The sequence below is a fragment of the Gobio gobio genome (assembly GCF_949357685.1).
Source record: "Gobio gobio genome assembly, chromosome: 16".
Classification (NCBI taxonomy): domain Eukaryota; kingdom Metazoa; phylum Chordata; class Actinopteri; order Cypriniformes; family Gobionidae; genus Gobio; species Gobio gobio.
Window position 1 is genome coordinate 45,726,348 of NC_137109.1, and position 12,212 is coordinate 45,738,559.

Below are 12,212 nucleotides of genomic sequence, written 5' to 3' on the forward strand. Positions count from 1 at the left end.
TTCCTAAAAATAAAGTGACTAAATCTTAGATGCACTGCAATTTTACTCTGTAAAATCGTTTTTATAAAATATTACTAGCTACTGTTTTTTTTTTTTTTTTTTCTTCAAGTAGGTGTCATGAATTGTTTTACATTAGTATTATGGGCTATTACAAAATTAGAATTATTTACTTTGGTTCTTTGTAGATCGGAGAATCTCTTTCAATATGAAATCTTGTGGAGTGACTGGTTAAAGATGTCTCAATTCCTTTTGCAAATAGTTTATTTCAGTTTTCTTTTCAGGTTTTGTTGTTCATGCAACGAAATATTTAAATATCACGCCTTTCAAAAGTGAAACAACCTTCATTGCCAAACTGCAAGTGGGGTATAAGGAGGGACGCGGGCCTCGTGTTTACAGAAAGTGCGAGTAGATCACGCTCTCCAGCCATTGGTCAGACTTTCAGTGACGCAATCACGCAGCGTTTCCGCAGTGACGGCTTCAGTCTGGTTCGGTTCAGACCTTGTGGTGCCCTTAAACTTGAAGTTCTCCCGTCATGGCATCTCAAGTGCCAGGGCTTTCAGCTCTAACTAAACCGGGGTTAATACCGGGTTTCAAGGTGTCTAAAGGTAAGAGCGAATTTTTGTTTTAATATAAAGCCGATGGCAACCGTGATCGATTGCAGGCTAGCAATGCAATAAGTTAACACATAATGTGTTGGCATGTTCAATTCAGTGTTGTGATTCAATACTCATTTTAGATTGTAAATGATTTTAGATAAAGTTATATTACATTGGCTTTCTACAAAGTACAGGTGAGTATAATTATGAGGCTACTGCATGCACGCGTTATTATCATAAGTTTGCAGGCATTTTGTTTGAATTATTGATATAAAATGCATTTTGGGTATTTAAATCAATGTATTGTTTTAGTTGGCATTAAATCTGCATCTTGATATGTCGCTGTAAAGCATTTGTTATGCGGCAAAACATGAGCTTATCAAACTCGATTGTTTAAACCGCGATGAACGAATAGTTCTTTTGAGTCGGATCTTTTAAATAAATAATTTGAAACTGTCTCTACGATTCTTCCTCGTTCACAGATAAAAAAAAAACGTTCTAGCAATGTGTTTACAACTCAATTTTAGAGTATGTTATATATCATGTCGAGATTTCAGTGATCACGTGATGTCGTCTAAGAATTGCGAAACGAATCGTTCGTAAGAACCGATTCGCCGAAATCAGGTGAATCATTCTCACCTGATCAAGACAGGTACAGTACTACTTTTAACCTGGATTTCCCCAGTCTGTGTCAGTGTCGACATATGTCGTGACTTCATTTTAGTGCTGATTGTTTCATGGGTTTTAGGTCAAGTGTCATGAAACGCTTTAGGTCACGTGACACAAAGACATTCTATATAATGCCAGTAATAGTAGTTCTTGTAGATAAATATTATATCTGTAGCACACATATTTAGTTATGTGAAAATCATTGATTTAAAGGCTGTAGGTTGTGTATTTGTTGTTTTGTCACTGAGCTTACTGATATAAAATTTTACCATTGTATCTAAAACCTTTGTTCCACCAAAGGGCAATATTGTTTTGTTTGTATAATTGTTAATTAGTAACTACCTGGTGTGTGTGATTTTCTTAATTCATGCTTTGCAGGAAATATGGAGCTATTGAATAAGGCTGTATATGAAATATAAATAAGTTATATTAAAAGTAGAATATTATAGGTTAAAAAATGAATTAAAACCAGAATGCATTATCCAGATATTAATTTCAATACATTACAATTTTTTTTTAGTTCTATAAATCTGTTTGTTTTAATTTAATACTTTTTGATTACTGATATTTAGAATCCATAAAATATACAGAGTCCATAATAAAATGAATCTAGAAAAAATAAAACAGTAAAAATGTAAATTGGAAAAAAATAAAACGAATGTCATAGTGCCCTACCTATAAATCATAACATCCAAAATTCAGTTTTAAAATGGCTAGACGTGTGAAAGCATTTTGAAATGTTGAGGGTCCACGGTCAATCTGATTTCTGCATGTTCCCTCCACACAAAAAAAGCCTTATGTCATGTATATATATTATTTGTAAAAGACAACATTTTTGTCTCCTTTGTCAAACCCAAAGTTAAAGACAAAAAGCTTATCTAGACAATAGAAACATGTGATCTGCTTTTAATAAGGAAAGTGATGCTGAGTGTGTAGAGCAGTGTTCAGGCAACCTCCCGGCCCTCTCAAAAACGAGCGCCTCCTCGTGTGTACATTTGCAGATCAGCTGACCACCATCGTTCCCATTGCAGTGGCTGCGGCTCTGAGCACATACCTGCTGACGCGCTACTTCAGTTCACAGAGCAGTCCCAAGAGCAGGGTCAACATGTCAATCAACAAAGACAGCCCGAAAGTAGTGCACAGCTTCGACATGGAGGACATCGGCAACAAGGCCGTCTACTGCCGCTGCTGGAGATCCAAGAAGGTGAGTGAAGCCACCTCGATCAATCGTGTGAATAGGATTTTATTGCCCGCTGAATGTTTCTGCTGGTCGGTTTGGAGATTATCTGTATGAACTATTTTAACCCTATAAAGCGTATCATATTTGATATATTTCTAAATTATCAACATGATTAAAACGTTGCTGAAAAACCTCTTGTACACAATCTAATACATGCCTTCTGTCGTCTGGTTGGTAGTTTATACTTTTTGAGCAAGTAAAAGGCCTTTTAGTATAATTTAGTGCTGTGAATCGATTACATTTTTTTTACTAATTAATCAAATTTTTTGCTGTAATTAATCAAGATTATTCGCAATTAAAACAACATTGGAGTTTTTAATATTTTGATACTGTAATAATTTCAATTACTCTCCAAATTAATGCAGAAACAATTTAAAGACAGCATATTTTAAATATTTGTTGTAATGGCATCTTTTTATGAATGAAGGCCAGTATCAATGATACTAATGTCTCTATGAAATATTAATGACGTTACATTACAGTATAACTGAAAGCTACCAATTTCAACATTTATTAGGCTTTAAAAAAATAACAACTTTTAATTCAAGTGAACTTAAAACAGTCTTTACATAAACTCATAATAATAAATGTTATATTTACCTGTGGCCTTCCCTGTTAGATTAATCATCATTAAAGCTATTACATACATTGTCTCTGTTCCCGTTGTTCTTTGATTAACTTTAATGACCGAGATCATCAGTGCTGCTGTCACTTTAAGATCGGCCACTGCCGAACATGCAGATCTGACGCGCTGTCACGTGCGTCTCATTTTCTCACAAGTTAATTTAAGACGTTATTTAACAAACTTGAAGGGTTAGTTCACCCAAAAATGAAAATTCTGTCATTAATTACTCACCCTCATGTCGTTTGACACCCGTAAAACCTCCGTTCATCTTCGGAACACAAATGAAGATATTTTAGTTGAAAGCTGATGGCTGAGAAAGGCTTCAGATAGACCTCCATTGGCATTCAGTACATTTATACGGTATCGGGACTGAAAAAGTCGGATCGGTGCACCCCTAGTCATAAGACAGGCAGGGAGCCAAGACATACCAAATATAAAAGGAGCAATTATTGACCACAAATAAAAAATAAATAAGCCCCCCCCCCCCCCCCCAAAAAAACCACAAAGTAAATGTTTAAGTGACAGCCAAAGCCGATTCGAAAGAGCGCTGTTCGCCAGCTTCTTTGTTTACGAGTAGCTCGCCTCGTCATTATGTTAAGCCTGTCCACCGACTCTATACACGATATGATTGGCCTGACCAGAGTTTGGTTTTTCCAGCTCGCAAGCCAACAGAGAGTTGCTAGACGACCCTGGATGCAAATTATATTTGCTGCCGCCGCTCTGCGTCTAGATTTCTAGGCTATGACAACAATGAGCTAAATTCATTGAGTATTCTGCTGCCAGACCAGTAGTTGGCGATGTCACTTTGTAAAGAAACACTACACGCCTATAGACTGAACGCTTATTACACATGAGCATGACATCACTGTTTTCATACATTCGCGTTTTTGTAGTTAACGTTTTGACAATAACGGTATCGTTTTCAAAAACGTGCACTTTGCAACTCGTTTTCTGGCCCACAAAATGCTGTTGTCATGTAAATGAACGCATAAAAAGTTTTAAGTTGAAAACGGTGTTGTGTAAACGGCCCCTTAAAAATCATTGCACTGTTTATTCACCAGAATAAAAGCTATAGATCTTTTGATCATAAAACTTAACATTAAAATTACACCTTGCTAAAGGTACGTTTTACATGACAACAACTAGCCTGACAAGCCGGACCCACATCAAGGTCTGGGAACTCACCATTGGCTGGGCTCAATCCGAGGGGCGGGATAAACGGTTGTCTTTCAGATTCCCTCTGCACGCAATAGGATAGCGCTACAACCAACCAGAGCAACGAAGAAGGTGAAGCGGAGCTAGTTGATAGATTAAACTTTCGCCGTATCCGGTCAGCAAAACTCCGAACACATCTTCCTTTCTTAAGAATGACTTCAGTGCCGTTCTTTGTTCTTTCCTCAAAGAAAAGCTTAACTCAAGTCTTCCAGAGTCGCGGCCAAAGTCGATTTGAAAGACCGCTGTTCGTCAGCTTCTGTGTTTACGAGTAGCATGCGGAACCGTTAAACCACTTAAATTACTAACTAGAAATAAATTAAAACTAAAACAAATAAGAAAAATACATTAAAGGGTTAGTTCACCCAAAAATGAAAATTCTGTCATGAATTACTTACCCTCATGTCGTTCGACACCCGTAAGACCTCCGTTCATCTTCGGAACAGAAATGAAGATATTTTAGTTGAAATCTGATGGCTCTGAAAGGCCTCCATTGGCTCAATGGCACGGTTCACTCTCAAGACCCTTAAAAGCTACTAAAGACGTCGTTACAAAGTCCATCTCACTACAGTGGTTCTACAATAACTTTATGAATCGACGACAATAGTTTTTGTGCGCAAAAAAAACCCTAAATAACGACTTGCATAGTGATGACGATTTCAAAACACGGCCTCATGAAGCTTCGAAGCGTTATGAATCAGTGAGCCGAATGATGATTCGGATCGCGTGTCAAACCGCCAAACTGCTGAAATTTGGCGATTCAAACTGCTGATTCAACTCACTGATTCATAACGCTTCGAAGCTTCATGAGGCCGTGTTTTGAAATCGTCATCACTATGTAAGTCGTTATTTAGGGTTTTTTTGCGCACATAAACTATTGTCGCCGATTCATAAAGTTATTGTAGAACCACTGTAGTGAGATGGACTTTGTAACAACGTCTTTAGTAGCTTTTAAGGGTCTTGAGAGTGTACCGTGCATTGTGCCAATGGAGGCCTTTCAGAGCCATCAGATTTCAACTTAAATATCTTCATTTGTGTTCTGAAGATCATTCTGAGGTCTGACGGGTGTCGAACGACATGAGGGTAAGTAATTAATGACAGAATTTTCATTTTTGGGTGAACTAACCCTTTAAGCCCGCCCACCGACTCTATACACGATGTGATTGGTCTGACCAGAGTTTGGTTTTTCCAGCTCTCAAGCCGTTGCTAGACGCCCCTGGCTGCAAATTAGATTTGCTTCCGCTAGGGTGCGTCTAGATTTCTAGGCTTTGACAACAATGAACTAAAAACAGAAACTTTTTTTCAGTAACACTTTACAAGAAGGTTATATTTGTTAACATTAGTTAATGCATTAGTTAACATGAACTACAACACCTCTGTTCAGCATTAGTTAATCTTTGTTAATGTTAGTTCATAAAAATCCAGCTGTTCATGGTTTGTTCATGTTAGTTCACAGTGCAAGATTTCAATAATGCATTAGTAAATGTTGAAATTAACAAAGATAAATAAATGCTTTATAAGTGCAGTTCATTATTAGGTCATGTTAACTGATGTTAAGTAATGAACCTTATTGTAAAGTGTTACTGTTTTTTTCAAAACATTCTTTGTGATCTGTCAAAATGACAAAAAACGCTGTATTCTGCTGCCAGGCCAGTAGTTGGCGATGTCAAGCAACACTGCACACCTATAGACTGAACATGTAATACACATGACCTCACCGTTTTCACAAATTCCTGTTTTTTCAGGCTCCCAAAACGCTGTTGTCATGTAAATGACCGGCCAAAATGCATGTGTTTATTAAGAGATCTAGAGTGATAACTGATATTTATATGCATTTTATGTAAGTAGTCTGTTTTACTGTTATAAAGAACTATAATGTATTGATTACGCAATCTTACACTTTTGGCCATATAAATAACATCTTCACCAAATGGCATATTTTTGCTCAGTTTTCTTCCTCCTCCGCTCTGAGCTCCAGTATTCATCATACTATATAAGCCATAAAAGCCTGATGTATCAAATATGATACAAAGCATAATTAATATAATTTGGACAAAAGTATCTGCTAAATGGTTAAATGTGCATAAAACACTTTATTTACTTTACACATTTTTTTTTTAAAGATTAAAAATAATTGTCTAAAGGTTCAATAAACCTTTTAAAGTTTCATTAAAAAAGTTATTCCTGACTATATGTCAGGTTTTACAGGGTTAACGGTTTAATTCACCCAAAATCATGAATTCAGTCATTTATGCACCCTCGTGTCAATGTTTGGTATGTCCTGAAGCGCCATAGTAATCTAGAAGAGCTTCGTGCAGATGTACTAATGCAAAGTGCTGGAACAATGATCAAAACCACAGGCGGCGTGCAGATATACGCTATCATACTATCCGAAAGATCATCAAGCGTGGTTGTGATTTGTATGTATTTGTTTGTTCCCTGGACAGTTTCCCTATTGTGACGGCGCACATACCAAACACAACGAGGAAACTGGGGACAATGTCGGACCCCTGATCATTAAGAAGAAAAACCCCTAAATATTCAGTCAGTGTGTTTTTCCATCCACTGGAGGTGAGAGTAAATGGATAAGGATTTCATATCACAATTACTGTAATTCTCAGTGTTAATGCATCTTATTCACACAAGGACTTCCTGTAGCGCTGCAGACATGCATCAGCAAACATACTGTAAACTTGTTGTGGTTTGACGCTTGGTCTTCCTCTCACACAACCCATATTAATGTGCTTTAAATGTACTTTGCACTACAGCGCAGGTGAATGTGGACGAGGACGGGTCATAACTGCTACGCACAATTTAATGAACATTTTAGTGATTATGACTTGAACATGTAGTTTTTACCATGCTAGGTGTAAAACTAAACCGGTTTTATTTTCAAGACTGCATATAAGTATATTTTCTATCGTGATCCGTAAGTAGGAGGCATTGTGTATTTTGCTGTACGCTGAAGATGTGCATTTTGAATAAATGTGATTTGAAATGGTCATCCTTGTGTCTTTGTTTTCCGCTCTATTCTGCGTATATTCACTAAGCAGGGTAATCTCTAGCCACAGTTTTAAAACAGGATGTGGGAGATAATGTGCTCTACTTCCTGTACTGCTGCAAAACACAGGAAGCTAGAGATCCCTCGTGCTGCAGTTCCACTTACATCCAGCAGATGGAGCCACTGTATCAGTTCAGTCCTCTTGGATTTATTTTGAAGATATTGTGAGGCGTCACCTTTGTGGCTCGGAAGGATGTGTGAGGTTTTAAGATTAAAAAAAAAAATTAAAGACACTTGACACAGTTGCTGGACATCCCGGTCTGTTTTGCTTCTTTAGACCATAGTTGTGTCCCAAATGATGCACTGTATGTACTATGTATGTACTCAACTGTGGAGTGTATGAATTTTTTAAGGTTATTTTGTCATTCAACATCGGTACCCCTCCCCCTCCGCTACGTAATTAAAGCTGACAGTTGAGTGCATGAAGTGTGTATTTAAAGTGTACTTTTTATACTTGGAATTTTCGGTGTGAACACAACTCGCATTATTTATACTACAAAATGTCATAAAATAGTGCACAAGTACAAGAATTGGGATGCACCTCATGTTCTTTTGTGGTCTTTGAAAGAATTACAATCGGAGTGCATGATCACTTAATCAATGAATTGCCATTATGAAAGTATGCATATCAATTATTTAGTGGTTTTATGTAGCTTTAAGGTGCGGTCTCATTAGCCAAAATTTGCACTAACATTTTGCTGGCATAAAAAGTCATTGTCAATAATGTTGTGATGCACATCTCACACAGAAGTCACTTTCAAACTAAGCAGCTTTCTGTTGGTCAACATGGCAAATCCGAGTGACTACTTGAACCAGTTTGGAAATCTGCGTTGGGATTTTTCGCCCCTCATGCAAAACTCTTTGTGTTTACCAATATACAAAGTTCTGTCATGAAACTCTAGATGGCGCAGGTTGATAGGTCCTTAACTCAATCTGTTTGCAATCACATCATTTATAGGGCGCAGCTGATTGGTTCCTGCTGTATCAGTAGCCAATCAGCTCGCTGCTCAACCTTCCAATACTTGGTTAGCATTTGCGACACGCTTTCAGAAACCCTCCACCTTCCCCAGCTCCACCTGTGCAGATCTGCTATGGGTTATTCATATGCTATTTTGTACAGCAGCAGCGTGGCAGATCTATTGCACCTAGACAAAACATATCGACAGTCGACACTGTCATATCCATTACTATGCAAACCCTCTAAGAGTTGCCATGACAGAAATATATTAAAGCTGATTGGATTGGTAGTGGGATTGGTAAGGGTCTCTTACTGCACCTTTAGTTTGTAAGGTGATCTAAACCCGATCTCACAGCAATTTGTACGTATTTTACGAGGTGACAAATTTGTATGATTTTTCAAAAAGCATCAACAGGAAGGACCACCCCTAAACCTACCCATCACTGTGGTCTAGACAAATCGTACAAAAATGTACGAGTGAGATCGTACAAATTTGTATGAATTAGCCACCTCGTAAAATACGTGGCCAATACAGTGGCCAATCAGAGACATATGTTGAGCAGGTGAACACAATGGCCAATCAGAGACATACATGTTGAGCGTGTGAACACAATGGCCAATCACAGACATATATGTTGAGCGCGTGAACACACAATGGCCAATCAGAGACATATTTATTGAGCGCGTGAACACAATGGCAAATCACAAACATATATGTTGAGCGCGTGAACACAATGGCAAATCACAGACATATATGTTGAGCACGTGAACACAATGGCCAATCAGAGACTTATATGTTGAGCGCGTGAACACAATAGCCAATCAGAGACATATATGTTGAGCATGTGAACACAATGGCCAATCAGAGACTTATATGTTGAGCGCGTGAACACAATGGCAAATCACAAACATATATGTTGAGCGCGTGAACACAATGGCAAATCACAGACATATATGTTGAGCGCGTGAACACAATGGCCAATCAGAGACTTATATGTTGAGCGCGTGAACACAATGGCCAATCAGAGACATATATGTTGAGCGCGTGAACACAATGGCCAATCAGAGACATGTATGTTAGGCGCGTGAACACAATGGCCAATCACAGACATATATGTTGAGCGCGTGAACACAATGGCCAATCAGAGACATGTATGTTAGGCGCGTGAACACAATGGCCAATCACAGACATATATGTTGAGCGCGTGAACACAATGGCCAATCAGAGACATATATGTTGAGCGCGTGAACACAATGGCCAATCAGAGACATATATGTTGAGCATGTGAACACAATGGCCAATCAGAGACATATATGTTGAGCGCGTGAACACAATGGCCAATCAGAGACATACATGTCGAGCGTGTGAACACAGTGGCCAATCAGAGACATTTATGTTGGGCGCGTGAACACAATGGCCAATCAGAGACATATATGTTGAGCGCGTGAACACAATGGCCAATCACAGACATATATGTTTATGCATGTGAACACAATGGCCAATCAGAGACATATATATTGAGCGTGTGAACACAATGGCCAATCACAGACATATATGTTGAGCGCGTGAACACAATGGCAAATCACAAACATATATGTTGAGCGCGTGAACACAATGGCCAATCAGAGACATATATGTTGAGTGTGTGAACACAATGGCAAATCACAAACATACATGTTGAGCGTGTGAACACAATGGCCAATCACAGACATATATGTTGAGCGCGTGAACACAATGGCCAATCAGAGACATGTATGTTAGGCGCGTGAACACAATGGCCAATCACAGACATATATGTTGAGCATGTGAACACAATGGCCAATCAGAGACATATATGTTGAGCATGTGAACACAATGGCCAATCAGAGACATATATGTTGAGCGCGTAAACACAATGGCCAATCACAGACATTTATGTTGGGCGCGTGAACACAATGGCCAATCAGAGACATATATGTTGAGCGCGTGAACACAATGGCCAATCACAGACATATATGTTTATGCATGTGAACACAATGGCCAATCAGAGACATATATATTGAGCGTGTGAACACAATGGCCAATCACAGACATATATGTTGAGCGCGTGAACACAATGGCAAATCACAAACATATATGTTGAGCGCGTGAACACAATGGCCAATCAGAGACATATATGTTGAGTGTGTGAACACAATGGCAAATCACAAACATACATGTTGAGCGTGTGAACACAATGGCCAATCACAGACATATATGTTGAGCGCGTGAACACAATGGCCAATCAGAGACATACATGTTGAGCGTGTGAACACAGTGGCCAATCAGAGACATACATGTTGAGCGTGTGAACACAGTGGCCAATCAGAGACATATATGTTGAGCGTGTGAACACAGTGGCCAATCAGAGACATATATGTTGAGCGTGTGAACACAATGGCCAATCAGAGACATATATGTTGAGCGCGTGAACACAATGGCCAATCACAGACATTTATGTTGGGCGCGTGAACACAATGGCCAATCAGAGACATATATGTTGAGCGCGTGAACACAATGGCAAATCACAGACATATATGTTGAGCGCGTGAACACAATGGCCAATCACAGACATATATGTTGAGCGCGTGAACACAACGGCAAATCACAGACATATATGTTGAGCGCGTGAACACAATGGCCAATCAGAGACATATATGTTGAGCGCGTGAACACAACGGCAAATCACAGACATATATGTTGAGCGCGTGAACACAATGGCCAATCAGAGACATATATGTTGAGCGCGTGAACACAGTGGCCAATCAGAGACATATATGTTGAGCGTGTGAACACAGTGGCCAATCAGAGACATATATGTTGAGCGTGTGAACACAATGGCCAATCAGAGACATATATGTTAGGCGGGTGAACACAATGGCCAATCACAGACATATATATTAGGCGGGTGAACACAATGGCCAATCACAGACATATATGTTGAGCTCGTGAACACAATGGCCAATCAGAGACATACATGTTGAGCGTGTGAACACAGTGGCCAATCAGAGACATATATGTTGAGCATGTGAACACAATGGCCAATCAGAGACATATATGTTGAGCGCGTGAACACAATGGCAAATCACAGACATATATGTTGAGCGCGTGAACACAATGGCCAATCAGAGACATATATGTTGAGCGTGTGAACACAATGGCCAATCAGAGACATACATGTCGAGCGTGTGAACACAATGGCAAATCAGAGACATAAGTTGAGGGCATGAACACAATGGCCAATCAGAGACATATATGTTGAGCGCGTGAACACAATGGCCAATCACAGACATATATGTTGAGCGCGTGAACACAATGGCCAATCAGAGACATAAATGTTGAGCGCGTGAACACAATGGCCAATCAGAGACATATATGTTGAGCGCGTGAACACAATGGCCAATCAGAGACATATATGTTGAGCGCGTGAACACAATGGCCAATCACAGACATATATGTTGAGCGCGTGAACACAATGGCCAATCAGAGACATATATGTTGAGCGCGTGAACACAATGGCCAATCACAGACATTTATGTTGAGCGCGTGAACACAATGGCCAATCACAGACATATATGTTGAGTGCGTGAACACAATGGCCAATCAGAGACATATATGTTGAGCGCGTGAACACAATGGCCAATCACAGACATATATGTTGAGCGCGTGAACACAATGGCAAATCAGAGACATATATGTTGAGCGCGTGAACACAATGGCCAATCAGAGACATATATGTTGGGCGTGTGAACACAGTGGCCAATAAGAGACATATATGTTGAGGGCGGTAACACAATGGCCAATCAGAGACATATATGTTGAGCATGTGAAC

General features: G+C 39.2%; 1 protein-coding gene across 2 annotated transcripts; it reads left to right on the forward strand.

The window, feature by feature from the left end:
- The first annotated feature begins 452 nt into the window (after window positions 1-452).
- Window positions 453-7,344, forward strand: LOC307139600 (CDGSH iron-sulfur domain-containing protein 1). Of its 2 annotated transcripts, none has more exons than XM_079838635.1 (3): window positions 453-605; window positions 2,267-2,469; window positions 6,790-7,344. In XM_079838635.1, exons 1-3 carry the CDS (start codon window positions 533-535, stop codon window positions 6,877-6,879), a joined length of 366 nt encoding a protein of 121 aa, XP_079694761.1. In that variant the 5' UTR covers window positions 453-532; the 3' UTR covers window positions 6,880-7,344. The 2 variants fall into 2 exon arrangements, with proteins under 2 accessions (XP_079694761.1, XP_079694762.1); XM_079838636.1 differs by having other exon boundaries at window positions 464-605; window positions 2,297-2,469.
- Window positions 7,345-12,212: the final 4,868 nt, after the last annotated feature.

Bases quoted from the DNA above. Each gene is read 5' to 3' on its own strand.
- LOC307139600 (XM_079838635.1), top strand. From the start codon at position 533: ATGGCATCTCAAGTGCCAGGGCTTTCAGCTCTAACTAAACCGGGGTTA. The intron at 606-2,266 runs GTAAGAGCGAAT...GTACATTTGCAG, and splicing joins GGGTTTCAAGGTGTCTAAAG to ATCAGCTGACCACCATCGTT. The intron at 2,470-6,789 runs GTGAGTGAAGCC...TTCCCTGGACAG, and splicing joins GCTGCTGGAGATCCAAGAAG to TTTCCCTATTGTGACGGCGC.